This window comes from Brassica rapa, chromosome A07, assembly GCF_000309985.2.
Source record: "Brassica rapa cultivar Chiifu-401-42 chromosome A07, CAAS_Brap_v3.01, whole genome shotgun sequence".
NCBI classification, from domain to species: domain Eukaryota; kingdom Viridiplantae; phylum Streptophyta; class Magnoliopsida; order Brassicales; family Brassicaceae; genus Brassica; species Brassica rapa.
In genome coordinates this window covers 26,206,354-26,227,779 of record NC_024801.2, presented here as the reverse complement: position 1 = coordinate 26,227,779, position 21,426 = coordinate 26,206,354, and the positions used below count along the sequence as shown (strand labels likewise).

General features: G+C 36.7%; 5 protein-coding genes across 8 annotated transcripts; 1 reads left to right on the top strand and 4 right to left on the bottom strand.

Annotated features, from left to right (window-relative positions):
* Nucleotides 1–428: 428 nt before the first annotated feature.
* LOC108869028 (MATH domain and coiled-coil domain-containing protein At2g42470) lies at nt 429–1,593 on the bottom strand. Its single transcript, XM_018652957.1, has 4 exons — nt 1,496–1,593; nt 1,258–1,418; nt 948–1,120; nt 429–827 (listed from the first exon to the last, which is right to left on the bottom strand). The coding sequence occupies exons 1-4, from the start codon at nt 1,591–1,593 to the stop codon at nt 429–431; spliced, it is 831 nt and encodes a 276-aa protein (XP_018508473.1).
* A 1,152-nt stretch (nt 1,594–2,745) lies between these two features.
* LOC103832264 (MATH domain and coiled-coil domain-containing protein At2g42470) lies at nt 2,746–4,497 on the bottom strand. The gene is made up of 3 exons (XM_033275455.1): nt 4,302–4,497; nt 3,985–4,169; nt 2,746–3,840 (listed from the first exon to the last, which is right to left on the bottom strand). Exons 1-3 carry the CDS (start codon nt 4,402–4,404, stop codon nt 3,442–3,444), a joined length of 687 nt encoding a protein of 228 aa, XP_033131346.1. The 5' UTR covers nt 4,405–4,497; the 3' UTR covers nt 2,746–3,441.
* A 449-nt stretch (nt 4,498–4,946) lies between these two features.
* Nucleotides 4,947–9,487, bottom strand: LOC103831871. Of its 3 annotated transcripts, XR_001955468.2 has the most exons (7): nt 8,364–9,487; nt 6,608–8,278; nt 6,375–6,522; nt 6,155–6,302; nt 5,869–6,087; nt 5,350–5,775; nt 4,947–5,267 (listed from the first exon to the last, which is right to left on the bottom strand). XR_001955468.2 is itself a non-coding variant. In XM_009107806.3 (5 exons), exons 1-5 carry the CDS (start codon nt 8,226–8,228, stop codon nt 5,536–5,538), a joined length of 2,376 nt encoding a protein of 791 aa, XP_009106054.1. In that variant the 5' UTR covers nt 8,229–9,487; the 3' UTR covers nt 5,300–5,535. The 3 variants fall into 3 exon arrangements, 1 of the variants encoding a protein (XP_009106054.1); XR_625918.3 differs by having other exon boundaries at nt 6,608–9,487; XM_009107806.3 differs by lacking the exon at nt 4,947–5,267 and having other exon boundaries at nt 5,300–5,775; nt 6,608–9,487.
* Nucleotides 9,488–9,717: 230 nt separating this feature from the next.
* Nucleotides 9,718–11,920, bottom strand: LOC103831870 (CLAVATA3/ESR (CLE)-related protein 13). Its single transcript, XM_033275456.1, has one exon. The coding sequence runs from the start codon at nt 10,253–10,255 to the stop codon at nt 9,938–9,940; it is 318 nt and encodes a 105-aa protein (XP_033131347.1). The 5' UTR covers nt 10,256–11,920; the 3' UTR covers nt 9,718–9,937.
* A 64-nt stretch (nt 11,921–11,984) lies between these two features.
* Nucleotides 11,985–20,831, top strand: LOC103831869 (transcription initiation factor TFIID subunit 2). 2 transcript variants are annotated; one of them, XM_009107804.3, is made up of 25 exons: nt 11,985–12,168; nt 12,313–12,649; nt 12,955–13,100; nt 13,205–13,271; nt 13,527–13,726; nt 13,814–13,967; nt 14,295–14,379; nt 14,481–14,572; nt 14,682–14,807; nt 14,951–15,004; nt 15,101–15,169; nt 15,712–15,809; nt 15,915–16,256; nt 16,357–16,444; nt 16,647–16,772; nt 16,857–16,913; nt 17,242–17,321; nt 17,404–17,446; nt 17,722–17,808; nt 17,951–18,040; nt 18,325–18,383; nt 18,457–18,547; nt 18,633–18,798; nt 18,884–19,067; nt 19,423–20,831. In XM_009107804.3, the coding sequence occupies exons 1-25, from the start codon at nt 12,041–12,043 to the stop codon at nt 20,585–20,587; spliced, it is 4,134 nt and encodes a 1,377-aa protein (XP_009106052.1). In that variant the 5' UTR covers nt 11,985–12,040; the 3' UTR covers nt 20,588–20,831. The 2 variants fall into 2 exon arrangements, with proteins under 2 accessions (XP_009106052.1, XP_009106051.1); XM_009107803.3 differs by having other exon boundaries at nt 17,239–17,321.
* The last annotated feature ends 595 nt before the right edge of the window (nt 20,832–21,426 follow it).

Sequence of the window (21,426 nt, the reverse complement as noted above, 5' to 3'; positions counted from 1 at the left end):
CGTGATAATTATCTAAAATCTCATCATCATCATAATACATCATGAACTGAAAAGATTTTGATACATAGCATTCAAAACAGGATTTCTAAATTCAATGTTTGCATAAAAAGATGAACTATCTTTCAAGTGGTATGTGCCAATCTATAAGTGATAATTATTATCATCCTAATACATCAAGAACTAAGAATAAAATTTTGATACATGAGAGTTTGGGATACACACTCGAGTCTATAGAGACACATGAGTCTATAGAGAGACATGAGAGAGTTATATATATGTTAATTATGTAGATAAGGTTGGTGGACGCATGAGACTGGGATTAGAGCAATATGAATCTGACTTGACTAAAAAGAACTCTTTGGTTTGATCGTTCCAGTTAATATGAGATCCATGAAACTATATATATGGAAAAAAAACTAAATTAATCTTCAGTCTATTTTCTCATTACGAAGAGGAGCAAATCCCAAACGTCCTTTCCAAGAGTGAATAGCACCCTCGAGCCAATCTCTAGCAGCCTCGACCTTCTCCTTGATGTGTTGTTCGACTTGTGACCCATGATCAGCAATATTTTCTTTATTCCTATCCAAGGAAACCTCATCAAGCATTGTCTTTAACCAGTTTAGCTTGAAACCTGCTTCTGTTAGCTCGACCAGGTCGCTGCGAGCGTTGCTTAGCTCAGTCTCGGTCAAGCTATGTGGAGGCTTGTTCAGTGTGTCGACGAGAGCAAGGAGAACGTTCATGTATGTTGTCTTCAACAATTCGTTCTTTAGACGGAAATTTATTTCAAAGCCCCGGTGATTCAGGAAAAGCGAATTAACTGATTCAACCTGCCAGCAATAAAAAATATATATATGTCTCATAACTCGAGATAGACAGAACATTGTTTGATTCCTAAGTCATCCTAGAAAGGATAACATATAAATCTCAAAAACAAAAGTAGAAAATACCTGAGAATAATGAATCTGGAAACCATTAAATTCTATCATCTCATTCCAATCAACAACTTCAACTACTTTTACGACTTCGAGCTTTAGGGTGATTTTATTCGTCTCGAATTCAAGAGGCAGGGGCTCGTAGCAACCCCATCCACTGACCTTATCGCAGAACAATTTGCATATTTCTGTATGTTAATTAAGACAAAAACAGAAAAGACTGATTTAAAATTCACAACCAGATCAAGAAGCAAAGACTTAAGAAGTTATATGAAAAATAATAGAGGTTTTTAGCCAAGGCCTGAAGCAGGAGTTAGTTAATTACCATTTGTTCTGTATAACTCTTTGCCGGATTGATTCAGTATAACGAAGAAGAAACTAACTCGTCTTATCAATCCAGGTCTCAAGGATTCAGGATTCGCAACCATAAGGAAGTGGTACACATATAACTTGTGGTCTTCCTCTTTGGAATAAACATCAACAACCCTGTTGGAAAAGAAGAAACATATTAAACCCTAAAAAAAATCGTTGAGTCTGAAAGATGAGTCAATAACAAAAATTACCATTCCCAGCCGCCGTTTAAGAACTTTGGTGATTCTGTTATCTTGTCCGACAAGTTATCTATCATAAATGTGAAACTCGTCTGATTTTGATCCTCCATTATTCTATTTCTTATTAGGGTTTTGGAACTTTGACGACTAATTTCTATCACAAAACTTTTTTTTTTAATACTTCGTCACTACCCGCCGTATACAGCCTATTTTACCACAACAAATAATATTTATACAGTTTTTTTCAAGATCCTAACTCAAAAGAAATAAGGAAACACTTTACAAGAAACTTATAAAATTACAAACTAATCACCTCAATTCCTAATTTTGAGAAAAATAAAAGAAAATTATAGAAACAAAATAAAAAGAAAAGAAGATAAAGATTCCGAATATTTGAAGTAATTATCACATCTTGATCTCATCAATATATATATATATATATAAATTTTTTTAATACTTCGTCACATCTTGATCTCATCAATATATATATATATATATTTATCATCTATTTGAATTTATTATATAATAAAATTTTGGGTTACAAAAAGATGTCCATACTATTTATTGAGAAGTACAAATATCAAGAAAACTTTTTTTAATAATTAGTTTGAGAAATATTTGACAAAATTCATAAAATATTAATTTTTAAATTCCTATTAGACGTAAATATTCATCTTTGCTACGTATATCACAAAAATGATTTATTGTTTTCTATATATAAGTACAGTTATATTATTATGATCCTCATATTATACAAGGAAACTTCTATAAATTAGTAATGTATAAGTTTTTATTAATTTATAGAAATATTAATTTATCGATATACTAATTGAATTAAAAACGTAATTTAGGACTATAAAATTTTATTATTTTATAGAAATTTTTAGTATATATTAATTTATAGAGTATTGATTTAAAGAGGTTATAATGTATACCAGTTGTGTTTCAAATATTTAATTCTGAGAATCAATGCAGAAATCAAATGGTAAGCTTTTTACCTCCTTTGAGGGAACATAGACATAAGGAATGCCTGACTCTTCACACAAGACAGGGAACATGATTTATGACATCAATAGGAGATATCGTTCCAGCTATGACACAAACTCTGCGTAAGTAAAAAAAGAGTCAAGAAAAAAAAAGATAGCCATCCCAATTCAAACTCATTCTAAGACAGAAAACTAACCGTAAATCTTCAGACAGAACCGTGAACCGGTGGCCTTTTTATCGGTTTAAGTTTTAGTTCGGTTCTTCTTTGTAACCAAATTAATTAAAACCGTAAATCATATATCTAACCGGGTTGACTGCTGTTTGTTTTTGTCATACAAGCTTTAACAAAATACAAGGAAAACATTTTTATTCTCTATTTCAACATGTTTGCAAAACTATGAGGAGACTCCTAGAGCCGAGCAGCCAACTAGTTAGAAGTGTCTATCGTCGGTCCAGAAGCTGAGCCTTGAGTCCATTTATTAGAGCACAAGTAGGTCAGTGACTGCAGCCAAGCGACTAAAGAAGGCTTGCGAATCACATCGTCTGATTCAGCCACTTGACCATACAATTCACCAAGCACCATGTGAATTGAGAAAGATACGGTAACACCTGAACCCCAAAAAAAAGGGTTATGCATACAAAGAGAAAGAGAACACTAAAACCATAAGCCATTTTCTAGTAGCTAAAGATGATGGAGACGGAACTTACTTGAGAGTTTGGGATACACACTGGAGTCTATAGAGAGACATGGGAGAGTTATATATGTTTTTTTTTTTTTTTTTGCAACTTGAGAGTTATATATGTTAATTATGTAAATAAGGTTGGTTGACGCATGGGACACTGGGATTAGACGCAATATGAATCTGACTTGACTAAAAAAACTCTTTGGTTCGATCGTTCCAACTAATATGAGATCCATGAAACTATATATATATATATGGAAAAAGAAATAAATTAAAATGTATTAATCTTCAGTCGATTTTCTCATTACGAAGATGAACAAATCCCAAATGTCCTTTCCAAGAGTGAATAGCACCCTCGAGCCAGTCTCTAGCAGCCTCGACCTTCTCCTTGATGTGTTGTTCGACTTGTGACCCATGATCAGCAAAATTTCCTTTATTCCCATCAAAGGAAACCTCATCAAGCATTGTCTTTAACCAGTTTAGCTTGAAACCTGCTTCTGTTAGCTCGACCAGGTCGCTGCGAGCATTGCTTAGCTCAGTCTCGGTCAAACTATGTTGAGGCTTGTTCAGTGTCTCTACGAGAGCAAGGAGGACGTTCATGTATGTTGTCTTCAATAATTCGTTCTTTAGACGGAATTTATGTGTAAAGCCCCGGTGATCCAGGAAAAGCGAATTAACTGGTTCAATCTGCCAGCAAGAAAAAAAAAAATATATATAAGTCTCATAGAATCCTAAATGCTCACTCGAGATAGACAGAACATTGTTTGATTCCTAAGTCAAACTAGAAAGGATAACATATAAATCTCAAAACACAAAAAAAATAGAAAATACCTGAGAATAATGAATCTGGAAACCATTAAATTCTATCATCTCATTCCAATCAACAACTTCAACTACTTTTACGATTTCGAGTTTTAGGATGATTTTATTCGTCTCGAATTCAAGAGGCAGGGACTCGTAGCAACCCCATCCCTTGGCCTCATCGCAGACCTTATCGCAGAACAATTTGCACATTTCTGTATGTTATGGACAAAAACAGAAAAGACTGATTTAAAATTCACGACCAGATCTAGATACAAAGAATAAGAAGTTATATGAAAATAATAGAGGTTTTGGGCCGAGGCCTAAAGCAGGAGTGAGTTAATTACCTTTTGTTCTGTATAACTCTTTGCCTGATTGATTCAGCATAACGAAGAAGAAACTAACTCGTATTACGAATCCAGGTCTCAAAGATTCAGGATTCGCAACCATAAGGAAGTGGTACACATTTAACTTGTGGTCTTCCTCTTTGGAATAAACATCAACAACCCTGTTGGAAAAGAAGAAACATATTCAACCCTAAAAAAGACGTTGAATCTAAAAGATGAGTCAATAATAATAAGAAGAAAAAAAATTACCATTCATAGCTGCCGTTTAAGAACTTTGGTGATTCTATTCTCTTGTCAGACAAGTTATCTATCATAAATGTGAAACTCGTCTGATTTTGATCCTCCATTATTCTATTTCTTATTAGGGTTTTGGAACTTGACGACTAATTTCTATCACAAAACTTGTTTTTTTTTATACTTCGTCACCACCCAACAAATAATATTTATACAGATTTTTTCGAGATCCTAATTCAAAAGAAATAAGGAAGCACTTTAAAAGAAACTTATAAAATTACAAACTAATCACCTCTCTTCCTAATTTTGAGAAAAATAAAAGAAAATCATAGAAACAAAAAAGAGAGGATAAAGACTCCCAAGATATTTTAGGAAAGATAAAGATTGCGGAGATTTGAGGAAAATACCAAATCTTTAAGAGATTGTAGAAACATATAAGATTCCCAATATTTGAAAAAATTACCACATAAGAGACTGATTCGTTTACACTACTATTCATAAGGAAACTGGAGACAGTGAGACATGAGACATGAGACAGCAAAGAGCAATACAAATCATTATGCAATCCTAATACACAGTAGAAGAAGCAAGCTCTTTGACATCTTCAACAACATGATCATAGTCCGTCTTAAGTTTCTCTTGAACTTTCTGGCTTAATTCTCCTTTGGCAGGCTTTGTTAGAATAAGAACGCAACATGTTGGCCGCTTCGTCTCTCCAGCAGTTGCAAGATCCTATAAGGTAAATGATGTAAAGATTTATAATCTCTTCAAAATTCTGAGAATCAATGCAGAAATCAAATGGGAAGCTTTTTACCTCCTTTGAGGGAACATCGACATAAGGAATGCCCGACTCCCCACACAAGATGGGAACATGAGTTATGACATCAATAGGAGATATATTCCAGACTCTGCTTACTACATGAAAACTTAGCTAACATATAGGAAAACTACATTTTTATTCTCTATATTACATGTTTGCTAAACTATGAGGAGATTCCTCCTAGAGCCGAGCAGCCAACTGGTTCGAAGTGTCTATAGTTGGTCCAGAACCTGAGCCTTGAGTCCGGTTATTAGAACACAAGTAGTTCAGTGACTGTAGCCAAGAGACTAAAGAAGGCTTGCGAATCACATCGTCTGATTCAGCCACTTGACCATACAGTTCACCAAGCACCATGTTCTGCTTTTCTTTTGGTAACACTATAATAAGCTGTGCTAATGACTTCATCAGATACGGCAACACCTGAACCAAAACAAAAGCAAGTTAATGTACAAAGACAAAGAGAACATTAACACATAAGCCATTTAAACTGGAGATGATGGAAACGAAACTTACTTGTATATCAACCAAAGAGACGAGTCTCAGAAGCAAGTCAAGAATCTGATTACCAGGATCAGACTTACTTCCTTGCAACGCATCGGTTTTAAACGTTGAAGCCTTCTCGACAAGGCTGTGGACAGAGTAAAATATAGCAGGACTTCCTGCAGGTAGATGCCGGGTCAAGGCTGCAACGCCTGAAGCCAAACCTTCAAATGGTGTGATCTCAGGATAACCCTGAACCATACACAATTAGTAATGAACAACAGAAAAAAAGAGCTACACTGCATCCAGTGTTAGGTACCTCCAAAGATCTTTCCATGTAATAGTAAACAAGGTCTTGTTTGAGTTGGTTTCTTTCGTCCTCTTCCGACTCCTTTGCCGAAGAGAGGAATGCTACAAACAAAGTATGAGATGCTCGTGCCACTTTCCTGTTAGGATGTCCAATATATCTATAACCACATGACTGTTAAGGAATCTTAAAGATCATAGTCATGGTTTAAACAAAACAGAGTAAAGGATACAAAAACATGGTTGATGCAACAACTCTCCTGAAGGCAGAAGCAGATAACCTTCCAATGCACGTTGGGATCACTCGAAGATAAAACAGTATTCGAGATGTCTGCACATCATCTCTTGACCATTCATACTCTATCCTCTGCGTAAACAAGTCTGCAGACAAAAAAAGAAAGAAAAAGAGATTTCAAATCTTACTAATGTGATATTGAAACTGCAGAAACAAATTGATTTCTCAAACCTTTCGGATTCGTCAAGCTACCATAGGCAGGGATGGACTCTACAAATGAAACACAAGTAGCATCATTCTCCTGGACGCATGAGATCACCTCTCTGATCGTCTCCATGTATTCAGGTAAGCGAATATGTCTAAAATACTCTACACATGAGAACGAAACTAGTATCTTGACTGATGTCTCCATCTTTCTTTCTTCAGACACTATTGGATTCAGCCACTGTTTTGTGACAGCTAGCGCAAAGACCACAACCATGAGGAAAGATGATTCTGCGATCTTCTCTATGTCTCCAAGCAATGTATCTTCTACACCACGAAGCAGTAGAGCGATCTGACGGTGCTGTAAGTAGAGGTTTTGACAGAAGTCCCAAACCATATTCTCCACAATGTATTTGTTCTCTTCATTTGCTTTTGCGTATTGATTGCAGAAAGCTCCGGTTATGGCCCCTGATTCCTTGAAGAGAACACCAGAAAGATGCTCCCTCACCCAAATGAGTCTTGGTCCAATAGGATCTTTGCAAAACGATTCATATATATTGCCCAGAGGAAACACCTGAGTTAACAATGCAGAAGCGAGGCACAGAAGCAGAGGAGGAGAGGGAGAAACAGTCCCACATCGAGCCAATGCTATAGCAAAGCACTTCAACAGAAGATCATCTCTCTGAGTGATTGAACCATTAGCAACTAAAAGTTGAGCTACAGCGTCTAAACGTTTTTCCGCTGAGTTTCTAAGTTTAGAAACAACCTCAAGATTCTGTGATCCTGCCGCGGAAGCTCTGAGTACTCCCGCTGCTGCCATTAAGACAGCAAAAGGAGTGTAGTCTGCCTTAGAAGTCTCTAGTACCTCGTTTGCAAAGAGAGACATCTTGTTTACATAGTTAGACCTCATGTAACCTGACACAACCCACTCGACCAAATGAAGAATCATCAGCCCATGAGTGACACTACCATCTTTCAACCAAATGCTGCAGCCAAACAAGGAATCCAATAGCCTAACGTAATGAACATCAGACGAAGAGGATAAACCATACCCGATCCCCGCAAGCACTACAGGAACAAGCTCTTCTCGAGATCCCACCAGTGATCCCTCTCCTTCCAAAAGCCTGCATAGCAACTCCAAGCTCAACACTTTCAACTCTCCCGACACAGAATGCACACTCGCAAAAGCACCAGCCACCAGAACGCTCTGCGCTAACAACACCGGCTGCAGATTACTCCTACCATCATCAACAACAACGCCACGAATAGCCTGAACAGCCGAACCAACAAGAGCCTGAGAGGGTCTAAAAGCTTTCCTAATCCACACATAGAGTAATCTCATAACAAGCGTACAAGACTCATACGGAAGAGAGACATCTTTTAAAGATAGTATAGCGATAAGAAGCTTTGCTTGGGGATCAGCGACGTGGATAGTGGACTCAGAGCTAACCAAAGCTCTCAAAGCTTGAAGGTAACGTGTATCGAACCTCTGGCTTTGAAGAGACTCACGAATCTCGGACCATGCTTGAATAATAGACCTAGCAGATGGTGCAGAGTCCTGCTTCACTAAACCACTAGAGACGCTGCTTCCACTCACAACTCTCAACCATTCTTCGAGAAACACGTTACTGTTAGCGTTTCTCGCCATCTTGATACAGCTAAATTCACTAAGATATATGATGTGGGTTTGATTCAGAACTGAAAACCCAGAAAGAAAAATCGTTGCTTTGATGAAACGGGGACGAGTCAAATTCAACAAAATTGCATCAGATGAAGTGGTTACCAATACGCAAGCAAGCCCGTTTACATAAGCGATAGGGTCGAACAAGCGCTTCAATTATCCGAAATGAAGCAAATTCTCTTGATTATCAGTGCGCTTAGTCAAAACATAACGATACTGAAGGGGCTTTTGCTACGCAGCGGGTTCAAGCCGATGTATATATCTCTCTCTAGCTGAAGGTTTCTCGCTCTATCTGTTCTGTTCTGTAATTTGGAAGAAGCTATTCGAAAAACCCAGTTAATCGTTCCTCAACATTGGTTTGTGGTTTGAGATAAAACGAATAATTGGAAAACCGGAGATCGACCCGACCCGTATGGTTCGAAGTAAACCAGCTATGGGAAACCAAAACTAAAATATCGAAAACCAACAAAAATTTGAACATCTAGAATATAATATGTAGTACTAAGAAGATTTATGATATAAATTGTAAAATAATTAAATATTTATATATCAAACATTGAAATTATTCGAAATTTTTTATCCAAAAAAACAAAATTTCTTTTCAAAAAATAAAAAGAAAATAAAATTACTCAACAAAAAAAAACTAGCCAAATGTTGTAAATATCTTAGTGATTCATATATCTATATTACTCAAAATGGTCAAACCCCCAAAATTAAACTAAAGAAATTCCATATGATAGTGTTTTTTAAGTTTTTGTACAAAATAACATTTAATGAAGAAAATGTTTAAAATAAGTTTTATTAAAGGGTAAATATGTATTTTTACTTTAAGTTGAATTAATTTAGACTTAAGGTTTAGAGTTAATGCATGGTTTTGGAGATAGAATTTCAAATTTAAAAAAAATAAAAAAATAAATATCAAAAATTTGAAAATAAAAATGGACTGTTATGATATTTTTTCATTGAAAATTATTTTTGTGACAAAAACTTAAAAATAATTATTTGAGAGAATTTACCAAATAACTAAATACAGATCAAATACCACAACACTAATTTTGCCAAATGAGTAGTAAATGAGCTCATTTACTCCTCGTCTACCTTCCTTGGACTAGAACGAGACAACTTTACAGAAAATCTGGAAACGGTGATTCCGTAACCAATTGAAGTCAATGCTTCACGTGGTCTTAAGTATCGATCTCCATATTCTTCTCAACGAGGCTAATTTATTTCCCCGTTAGTTAACTGCATTTATTAATTTACTGGATATTCAGGCACTCCTCTTATCGAAAGCATAATAGTTGTCTATTGGTTCTAACTACTAACTAGTATTAATAAATGTGTACATACTAGTATAGACATTTATTTTATACAAACGTGTACATGCTCGTTTTGATCTAAACTATGATAATGATAGTATGTTTTATTCGTACAACCTAATCACAAATGCAATAAAAAGTGAGTAAAAAAACTAAATATCATCTTTTACAACGAAAGTTAAAACAAATACTTCACATGACAAAGAAGAATAAATAATTCAATACATATGCTCCCCAAAGAAATATTAGCAGCTTTTTATGAATTAAATTATGTGCAGTATATCCTTTTTAGTGTTTATATCAATTCGAAAGAAACAAATTAATTAAGAAAATTTAAGTAAAATATATATAAGAAGACAATCAGTGGTGCAAGGGGTTTGGACCAGATGGGACGAGCCGTTTCTCAACTCCATATCTTGGGTCGATCTCGGATCCTCCCAGCCGTGAAACATCTTGATGATCTTTTCGGCGAAGGTCTTTCATGAACGGTGTGAAGTCAAACTTACTTACCACAAAAGCTCTTCTTCCTGGTCGCAGCGAGCTAATAACCGGAGATGGAAAAGGCTTTATGGAGGACATGGAGTTGAGCCTAACAAAGAAACCTTCAGAGACCAACAGGAGAAGAAGAGAGATACATAGAAGAAACCCTATGACGTGGGAGACTCTACTCGTGGCCATGGAGATTAATTAACGATCATATGACCATCAAAGATAATATAGGAAATAATATTGTGTTAACACATATATATAGGTATAGAGATAGAGAACCTATGAATTGGAGACAGCGTTTTCCAACTCAGAAACTTCCTTTGCGTTCAAGGAAGAAGAGAGGTTCATTAAATTTGACGTTCCTAATAAAGTCAAACCTCTCATCATAATATTAGTTTATTGGAATTTTCCTTTCCTCTTCTATGGGAAATATACAAAATTAACATATATTATATGCATAAATATCAGATAATAGAAAATTCGCTATTTTATATTTGTATTTGTACTCTCATCAGTTTTATCATTTTAAGGTGGTCAGTATGTCAAAAATACAATAAATTAATAGAAATTTTGTATAGAACTGACTATATATTTTTAAGTATACTTTTTTTTTGAACATTATTTTTAAGTATACTTTCTTTCTTTTTTTGTTAAAAGGTTTTACTTTTAAGTATACAATTCACAAAATATGTTACTACATCTGAATTCGAAATATTATATAAGATATAATGGTACTAAGAGTAAAACTAGTTTGTATGTTTGGGTGACATGTTCCAAGCTATATAATGTTTTTTTTAGAACAGCTATATAATGTTATAGTCTCGAATTTGTATGGTAGCAACGAAAGAGAGTTTATAATGATAACTATTTTAGTCAACAACGTACAATTAATTTATATCAAATTTGAATTAGGACGGTAATATATCAACATCGCTAACACACAAACCACTATACACTACTCGACTATCGACGTATGTGTACATAAAATAGTTAATATTCCATATTATTAGGCGGTACACAAGTACCAAAATGATTAGTTCAATACTAGTTCTATTCAGCATGGGTTGACATCACCAGGTAACTTACACCGTCAGAAGACTAATCTTTGACATCTGGAAAATTTTAAAATTGTACAAGGGTGGGTAGACTTTTGTAGGAGGCAAGAGCCATTGTATTGGTTTTTTAATTTATTTGAATCTTAAGTATTAGATTAACAAAAAAGATTAGATTAAGCGTACAAAACTGAAAGACCAAAGGAACTGGCTAGAAGAGTAGACCATATTGGCCGACATTTCATATGTCTAATATTAAAGAGTAATCATTTCACTAGGACCTCATGAATTGGGAGTTGACCTGTTAAATACATGTACTCTGGAGGTTTTCCAAAATAAAATAAAAACTAAAGAAATGAACTAATACATAGAGATATTTTACATTTTGAAACACTCGCATAAACATATTGCATATCCAATTTTTTTTTTGTAGTTATATGAAATACCATGACTAAAAATGGTTATCATCTATAAAAAGGTGACTACCGTAGTTCAAAGGGTATTTTTACTCTATATCAACTGAACTGAAGCCATTCAAATTCAACTGATAGAATGGTTTCAAAAACCGATAATTTATTCTTATGTAGCTACAATTTTGAAAATCAAAAGCCTTTAAACCTACTTATCAAACCTTTTATCTTATAAACTGAAAACGCCAATCTAAACCTTTTATTTCTCTTTCTGAAAACGAATATTCAGGCTCAGTTTAAATATATGTTGAAGCCCATGAAATCATATTCACATCCAGGAATAAGATTAGTCAATTATAAAGTTAGATGCGAATATTTATTAATTTTAAAACTCAGAGGAGCTTTCGATAAATTAGAGAAACTAACCCACCAATAAGCGCTGTACATATATAAGAAACAACAAGGTTGCTCTCTCTCTCCGGCTAACGTCTCGACGGAAAAAAAAAATAAACATGGCCAAGGCTCGTAAGCCGAAGAACGACGAAGCTCCCGGCGCGAAGCCGTCGGAGAACAGCGGAGCTAAAGTTCTCCACCAGAAGCTCTGCCTTACCATCGACTTCAAAAAACGCCGAATCCACGGGTAAGTTTCCCTCCCTCTCTCGCCTTCTAATTCTCCACCATAGAAACGAGCTCGTGAATGCGATTCGGTAGCTGCTTAATGCAATTCGCGATGATTAAACCCTAATTAGAGGACGAATTTGATTTTTCGCATCGTTTCTTGTAGCTACACGGAGTTAGAAGTGAGCGTGCCTGATATTGGGATTGTGGGGCTACACGCTGAGAACTTGGTGATTGAGAGTGTGTTGGTGGATGGGGAGCCTACTGTGTTTGAGTATTATCCTCACCATGGGAACGCTGAGCCTGAGAGTAACTGGAGCTCGGTCTCAGACCCTGCTTCAGCTGCTGATGCTGCGGCTATGGATTATGTAGGGGTTCTTAAGAAGGAAGACACAGCGAATTTGCTGATCAACTGTTGCAAGCCTTCCTCTAAGGATTTATCTGAGCAGCTGGATAACGTGGCTTTGGAAAATGGTTCACAGTCGTCCGGGGAGGCTAAACAGGTTCGTATGAATTACATATCTGAAACCGATGGTTGTTTGACTACTACACTTTAGGTAGTTAGATATTGTATTCACCTTTATTGTGTTTGTTGACCAAAGATAACACATACCGTGCTATCCTTTATCGCACTTGATCATTGCTAAATTAGGATTTACCATATTGGTAGGGGACATGGAAACACTAATGCAATTGACATTGTAGCTATGAATGGTTTAATTCCTGATTCATAAGTTATGCTATGGGTTACAAGTGAGAGGTTTCTTTCATTTTGGTTAACTGTCAATGTATGCTTCATCTAATGCAGAATGTTAAGTTGATTCGGATTAATTACTGGATAGAGAAAACGGAGTCTGGAATTCATTTTGATGAGAACATCGTACATACTGATAACCAAATGAGACGTGCCCGCTGCTGGTTTCCTTGCAAAGACGATGAGTATAATCGCTGCAGGTATTCATTTTAAAGACTTAACACTGTCCTTGTCTCTTGAGAATACGAGTGGGTATATCTACTTGTTTACCCTTTTTTCATGTGTTATATTTTGGTGGATGCAGTTTCAATTTGGAATTCACTGTTCCACACAACTATGTAGCTGTCAGTGTTGGGAAATTACTTTACCAGGTAAACTGCTATTTCTTTAATAGGTAAAGGGAGTAGAGGAATTACGAGATTCTCTGTGCAAGACAGAATCCATTATAGATTCCTGAATATACTTATTGAATGAAAAAACTTAGAAGAAAGCAGTGTTCGCACGACTTATATACGTTATCATAAAAATGTGTGCTCAAATTTGGCTTACATGCCTATACTCAATCTTATCATTTGCTTTTCCAAGAAGCTGGTGAGGGTGTTTTGCTTAAAACTTCACATTTTCAGGTTATGAGCAAAGAAGATACTACCCAAAAAACGTATGTTTACGAACTAGCCATTCCTATTGCTCCGCGGTGGGTGTCTTTAGTGGCGGGAGCACTGGAAGTCCTTCCAGATCAAACCAACTTTCTCATATCCAACTTGTGTTTGCCACATGATCTCTCGAGGCTTCGTAACACAATGGAGTTTTTCCATGAAGCTTACAGGTCAGTAGATTTGTATCCTGGCGACTTGTTGTAGTGAAACTGAATCTAAATGTTTTTCTCTTTCTACTGGACGATCAACTTCTGCAGCTACTATGAAGATTATTTAAGTGCGAAATTTCCATTTGGATTCTACAAGCAAGTCTTTTTACCTCCTGAAATCGTTGTTTGCTCTTCGACTTTGGGAGCTTCCTTGAGTGTATTTAGCTCGCACGTGCTATATGATGAGAGGGTTATTGATCAGGTATTGGATCCTCGTAATTTAGCTTGTGGTTAGATGTACGTTCTACTGTATATATGCCAATATTATAATAAAAGCCACATCAGAATATAATTGGCATGGTACTTTTTTTGTTACAAAGCACGTATTTGAGCAAGTTTATATTTCTGCATCATCCATTCTGAATGTGCAATTTGAATTTCTCTGTTACTTGCATTTTATTAGAACATAGCTTCTAGTGTAGAAGGTTTCTCTTATATTTGTTGTACTGGAAGTGTTTTTTCTTTAGCTTTTGTCATCTTATTAGTCCCTTTATGCACGAATCTGATTGAGCTTCAATTGTCTTTGCAGATAATAGATACACGTATTAAACTTGCTTCTGCCTTAGCAAAGCAGTGGTTTGGATTTTATATTGTTCCTGAGTCACCAAATGATGGTAGGCTTGTGGCATTTTTCGACACTTTCTTTGTGTTGTTATATCAGCTTCTTCTGAAAGCATAATCTTGTGATTGATTATTATCCATGTTGTTATAACAGATTGGCTCCTCGATGGCCTTGCTGGTTTCTTGACGGATATGTTTATCAAGCAGTTCTTGGGAAATAATGAAGCTCGATACCGGAGATACAAGGTTTAGCTTACTACTCAAGCTATTCTTCCCTAGATGCCTCTGTAGCCACTTTTGAACAAAACCACTAATCTCTTATCTGGACCTCTCATAATTTTTTATGCAAATGCAGGCAAATTCTGCGGTCTGTAAAGCTGATGATAGTGGTGCGATGTGCTTGAGCGCATCTTCTTCTTGCAAAGATCTATTTGGAACTCATTCTATCGGGATGCATGGGAAGATACGATCATGGAAATCAGTAAGTAATCTTTTCTTTTTTTGTTTATTATTCCCTGCTCTAAAATTTGTGTGGGCGTGTATGAGTTGGTGGGATAAGTTTTCATGATCTTGCATGTGTTTGTATGCTATGGAGGATAATTCGTCACTGACTTAATTTTGAAGGGAGCAGTCCTTCAGATGTTGGAGAAGCAAATGGGCTCGGAATCCTTTCGCAAAGTATGGACATGGTTTAATCTTTTTTCAGGCAAATACCTTTGTTAGGGTTACTTGCCTACGTGATTAATAAATCTTCTTTTTCTCTATGATTTACAGATTTTACAGAAAATTATATCTCGAGCCAAAGATCCATCTAATGCTATACGGTCCCTTAGCACGAAGGAGGTAACATGACTATTTATCCAGACAAGCTATGTTTGTATGTTACAAGTTAGGTTAGGAAACTTTTAGTTAGTAAAAAAAAGATAGAAGTATAAAGCATTTTGAACTGTCACTGTAAAGTAAATCTGCAAAAATACTCGTGCTATGTGCGGTTCTAAGCTAATCATCTAGTGCTATCTAAGAACACACTAAAAGGGATGAACGAATTCATAGACTTCCTCTCCGGGAGCTTTGCTTAACTATATATTTTCTTGCTCCTGGAACATATTCTTCTTCTTCTTTTTTTATTGAAATGGATCTGTCTCTCAGCTGTGACTTGGTATCCTGCTCAATTAAGTCGCATATATGGCACTCAACCAGAACTTGATATGTCCTTTTAACTGTATAACTTGGTTCAGCAACTCATAAGTAATAAGTATGCTAATAGACGACATCTCCTCGATTTCTTCTTTATCTCTCTTCTCGGTTCACTGATTATCTTTCAGCACGGATACTCTTTACTCAGTTTCTAATTTGTGTGTCTCTCTACCACTTTTGAGCTGCAGTTCCGGCAATTTTCTAATAAGATTGGAAATCTTGAGCGTCCATTTCTTAAAGAATTTTTTCAGCGATGGGTTGCATCTTGTGGTTGTCCCGTGCTAAGGTATTTTTTTTGGTATTATGTTTCTTCTCAACTTAATTCTTTGGGTAACTGGATCTTCGTTAAATCTTATCTCAAACTTTTTTACTTGGTGCTTTAATATACCAGGATTGGTTTGTCCTACAACAAAAGGAAAAACATTGTTGAAATGGCTGCCCTGCGTGAATGTACGGCTTCGCTGGATGCAAGACTATCAGTTGGCGCTACTGATTCCGAAAATCGAGATGTGGATGTTGGCTGGCCCGGTATCATGAGCATAAGGGTTTATGAACTTGATGGAATGTCCGATCATCCAAAGTTGCCTATGGCTGGAGACAGATGGCAGCTACTGGAATTACCATGTCATTCTAAACTTGCTGCTAAACGCTATCAAAAACCAAAGAAGGGAGGGAAACCTGATGGTACTGACGAGAATGTTGATGCTGTAGCACCTTTAGACAATAAAACGAGGTGGGTTGCTATGATACACTATTATCTGCATTCCTGGTGTATTTACATCCCTTTGACCAACACAAGAAAATAAACTGAGAGATTGAATCTTTCTCTGTAGCATCGAATCTCCCTTGGCTTGGATTAAAGCTGACCCTGAGATGGAATATATTGCTGAGGTTCACCTTCACCAGCCGCTACAAATGTGGGTAAGAGATCTGCTCGGACATTTCTTGAACATCTGTTGTGTACATCACGGTTGACTTTGGCTCCACTTTCTGCATGGTTCATTCATGAAAAGAAAGCTCAATATTGTATTACTGGGTCCTTCTGTCTTTGTGTGTGTGACTGTAAATTGTAGCCATCTGAAGGTCCATCACTTATTGTTGAACATCTGTGACTGTGGATCAGGTCAATCAATTAGAGAAGGATGGAGATGTTGTTGGTCAGGCACAAGCAATTGCGTCACTGGAAGCTTTAAAACAGCACTCATTTTCCGTTGTGAATGCACTCAATAATATTCTCACAGATTCCAAGGTTTTGTCCGTTTCTTATGCACTTGTTTCTAAAACCAGCTTGAAGATGAAGTTCATTACTCCAAGAAAGTATTGTGACATGTAGGTCTTCTGGAGAATACGGATTGGGGCAGCTTTTGCATTGGCTAAAACGGCATCAGAGGTACGATCTAAATGGTTTTTATCTGATTTCAAGTGTCTAGAGGTATGACAGTCAAATTTTGAACTTGTTGATGTAGAAAGCTACTTTGAGATTGTGAAAAGTGTATATCATGAAGAATAGATTGCTATCACGATTTCTATGTTTACAGTTTTATCTGTTTCTCTTTTAAAATTCTCATGAGTCTGTATGTCTCCGTTTGAACTGCACAGCATGCCATCTTTCAAACTATTTTTGTGAACTGCATCTTCTAGTCACCTGCTACTTTCTGTGTCCTTTGAAACAAGTCTTGCTGCAATGATTGATTTAGGCTCATTTATATTTCTAGCAGGAGAATGACTGGGCGGGTTTGCAACATCTGATAAAATTTTATAAAAGTAGAAGATTTGATGCAGAGATCGGACTCCCCAAGTGAGATTGGGCTTTATAATATTTGGACTTCTCTTTGTTAACCAGTAGAAGAATTCTCATAAAACTTATTATTTCCTTTCAGGCCGAACGATTTTCGTGATTTCCCAGAATATTTTGTGCTTGAGGTAATGATTTGAGGTAGGGTATGAGCTTGATTTGATGTCACTCGTTGAACTCGGCTGTTAGCGGGATATGCTATTATATAACATTTTGATATGACAGAAACTGTTACTGCTCTTGCTTAGTATAGAAATTGGGTACTTCCTGAAAAATATTAGTATTAGGCCTGGGACGTCTTGATAGGATCTCCTTAGTCTTTTTATTATTTTGTTGCAGTATTATTAGCATATTCTCTCTTCAAATGTACTTATCTAAACTTATTTTCATTGCTACGTCTTAGGCTATTCCACATACCATTGCAATGGTTAGGGGTGCTGATGGGAAAAGCCCACGAGAAGCGGTTGAATTTATCTTACAGCTACTAAAGGTATATACATCTTCATAGTTTGATTCTACATGGAGTACGATAACTAAGGGTAAAGTTTGAGCCTTCAAGTAAAAGCTGTGCTAGTCTAGTCTATTTGATCATACTTCTGATTTCGCCATTTTTTCCTTTTCCATTTTTGTAGTACAATGACAACAGTGGAAATCCTTATTCTGATGTATTCTGGCTTGCTGTGCTTGTTCAGTCAATTGGTGATCTTGAATTCGGTCAACAGGTGTGTGTGATTGTTATCTTGAAAAGGCTACTCTACAATTTACCTGCAGTAGTATATTAACTGTAGTGTTTATGGAGCTTTATTGGTTCATATAACTTTATGGATGTCTCATACTTTTATTATCCGGAAAGACTTGGTCTTGGAGGATGACAGAGGTTATGAAAAAAACTGAATCACCAGTTCATTGAGTTCGTCTGCAAAGATGTCAATTCAGAACTTTAATATGTTATCGTTATACATGTTTTGCTTGCTCAGTACTTCTTGTTCCTTTGTTTCTCTGGCAGAGTCTAACGTTTTTGGCCCCTCTTCTGAAGCGCATTGACAGACTCTTGCAGTTTGACAGGTAACATCTCGTTTAATGTTTATGATTTGATAGATTTTAACAGATTGAGTTACTTAGAGCATGTTTGTACTAGGCTGATGCCAAGCTACAGTGGCGTTTTGACAATCAGCTGCATCCGAACGTTGGCACAGACTGCTCTTAAGCTTTCTGACTCCATCAGTTTCGTAAGTTTTTTCCTTACACTTTTTTCTCCAAGTGCTTTATATAACATAGATACCATCGTTGTTAAAGGTTGCTTACTGACTTCAGGAATACATCTGTAAACTTTTGGAACCTTTCCGTAAACCAGATACTATATTGCAAGTACGCATAGAAGCAAGTAGGGCACTACTTGACATCGAGTATGAATCCAAAGGCATAAGCTCTGCACTCTCGTTGTTTATGAAATACGTGGTAGAAGAGTCATCTTTAAGAGGTTGGTTATATTCTCTTGCTCAAACATAGCAGCGTGCTGGTTCCAGTAGAGTTTTCCGTTTTATATACTTGCTGCTTGGTTACAGGTCAGGTTAAATTGTGCGTACACACAATGCGGTTATGTCAAATAGCAGTTGGATGTGACTCAGATGATTGTGTTGACACTGTTAGTCTTCTGGATTTGCTGCATCTTTTCAAGAGCCATGTAGTATTCAACAATGAATTTCTTCGTCACTACTTGTTCTGCATTTTTCAAATCCTCGCTGGAAGGTCTGTGTCCTTTACATTCATTCCTGCCAGATTATTTTAATACTTGTTTACATGTCGTGCATTTGTTTCCATATTCATTACGGTAGCGTCTAAGTTTTTATAGCTCGGTCGTTCTTGAGCTAAAGAGTTTTATTTACGGAAGAGGCGCCCAGTGAGTAGTTTTTCCCACTTATGACAATTAGTGCGGAGTCATATAGATTATTTAACAAATTCTCTCATGCTATGAAATTTTTTTATCCGATACATCCTCTCTGGGTACTTTTGCTTCTTTAAGTGAACCTTGTTTGGAATTTTTCTGTCTTCTGTTTATCACCATATTTGACATTCTGAAAATAATATATTATCTCATTTTCAGACCCCCAACGTTGTTTGGAGTGCCCAAAGAAAAACCTTTGCAACTTGTTGATGTGGAGGCCTGCATTGAGCCGCAGAATGTATTTTCAGTTCCAGGAGCAGAACCAGGGGAGCCTTCACTTTTGGCACTTGAAAATGCCAATGGAAAATCGCTGGATGTTGCTCCTTTTGGTGCTCCGGCAAGATCAGAGGAAATGTTCATGCCTACTGCTCCTGAGATGAAGTTTTCAGAACCTGTTGCAGCATCACTTCATGAAACAGAGCACCTTGAACCTCACATGGAAGATCAAAACCAACCTTTGCATGAAAATCCCATTGTTCACGAGATTCCATCTGATGGTGAAGCTCCAACGGAAGAATTAGCTAAAACGGAAGCAAATCTTCCAACAAATGAACCACAAAAAGAACCTGATGTAGTGCCTGTTGCTCAAGAGATGAAGACTGTTATACGGATCAAGGTCAGACCATCTGGTGCAACCAGCAGAGCCGAAGGATCAGCACGAACGGTGGAAAGATCGCAAGGGATTGTGGTACGCCGTGATATAGAACGAAGACAAACTAGTTCAGCTTCTGTAGACGCTCCACAGAGAATCTCAGCTGATGCTCACATGGAGGAAGTAAACTCGTGTCATGATGTTGGATCTCGCATGACCGCAAGTATAGGCAGTGTAAAATTACCAACCGAAGGTGATGCTTCTGGGAAAGAACTGCAGTGCACTGCTGAATCTGGGAAAACTTCCACAAGCCAGAAAGCAGATAATGATAACCAAGAAGTCGCAGCACCGAGCTTGTTGCCACAAGACAATAACGTGGGAAACGAGGCGCAGCAGAAATACGGTAGCCTTCAGACACTTTCTGTTGGTAAAGAAAGCGAAAAGAAGAAAGACAAGGAAAAGAAAAAAGAGAAGAAGAGAAAAAGAGAAGACCCGGGGTATCTAGAAAAGAAACGGTTAAAGAAAGAGAAGAAACAAAAGGAGAAGGAAATGTCAAAGCTTTTGACCAGCTCGTCTGATCCAGCTACAATAAAGATAGAGACAATCCCGGAGGCTAAACCAGAGGGACTAAGTGATAAACCAAAGGCTGAGCCATCAGCAGCACCAGCAGAAGCTCGTCCCTCGACCAAGATACGAATCAAGCTGAAAAGCAAAGCGTTCAACAATCCCTAAGGGTTCACTGATTCGAGCCAGGTCTTTTTTTTTTCAAATCCAAATCTGCCACTCGTTTGTCACTGTGGTGGGTCTTTGTTATCTGATTAATGCATAGTTTCGATGTGTGTAGCTTGTAAGTGATAAGCTTTGTTGTTGCAAAGTGTGATATGTCAAAATGTGAACTAGTAACTTCCATGAGTAGTCGATGAGTTGTTTACAAGTATTTTTAACGAGGTTTTGGATTTAACAATCTGGAATTTTTTACTTTGTTGCGCTATACACTCAAATAAAGCCACTTGGTCCCATTAGTAATTAAATTAAATGGGCACTTGTCTCAAATATAACGTTAGTTCATGAAACTCACGTGCAGAGCCTCTCTACTCTGGACCAAAGCGCTTATTGAAGAATTATCCATTATTTTGAGTGTGAGATTTTATTATTAATACAAAAAGTAGATTTGATCCAAAAAAAATACAAAAAGTAGATATTTTGGTTGTTGTTAGGCAATTTGTAGATATTTTATGTGAAAAGACAAAATTAAAATATTGAGCAGCAACCGAACTCCACCCAAAATAAAAACAGTTAACAATATTTGTGAGCTGAATTACAAACTTGTATATGATGACGTGTATATTTCTGATGCTAACGCGTTCCTTTTTTTTTTTTTTTTTCCGTCATAATGTTTTCATTTTCATTGAAAAAGGGCAAGGCCCAAACAAACCCGAACTACAAACGGGCCCAAAACAAACCGGGCCAACAAAAATCAAGAAGAAAAACCCTTAGCCCAAACAACCTGGGCCTTAAGCCCATACCCAAACCAAGGGTAGGGAACCCTAATTACCGCGCCTCACCGAACG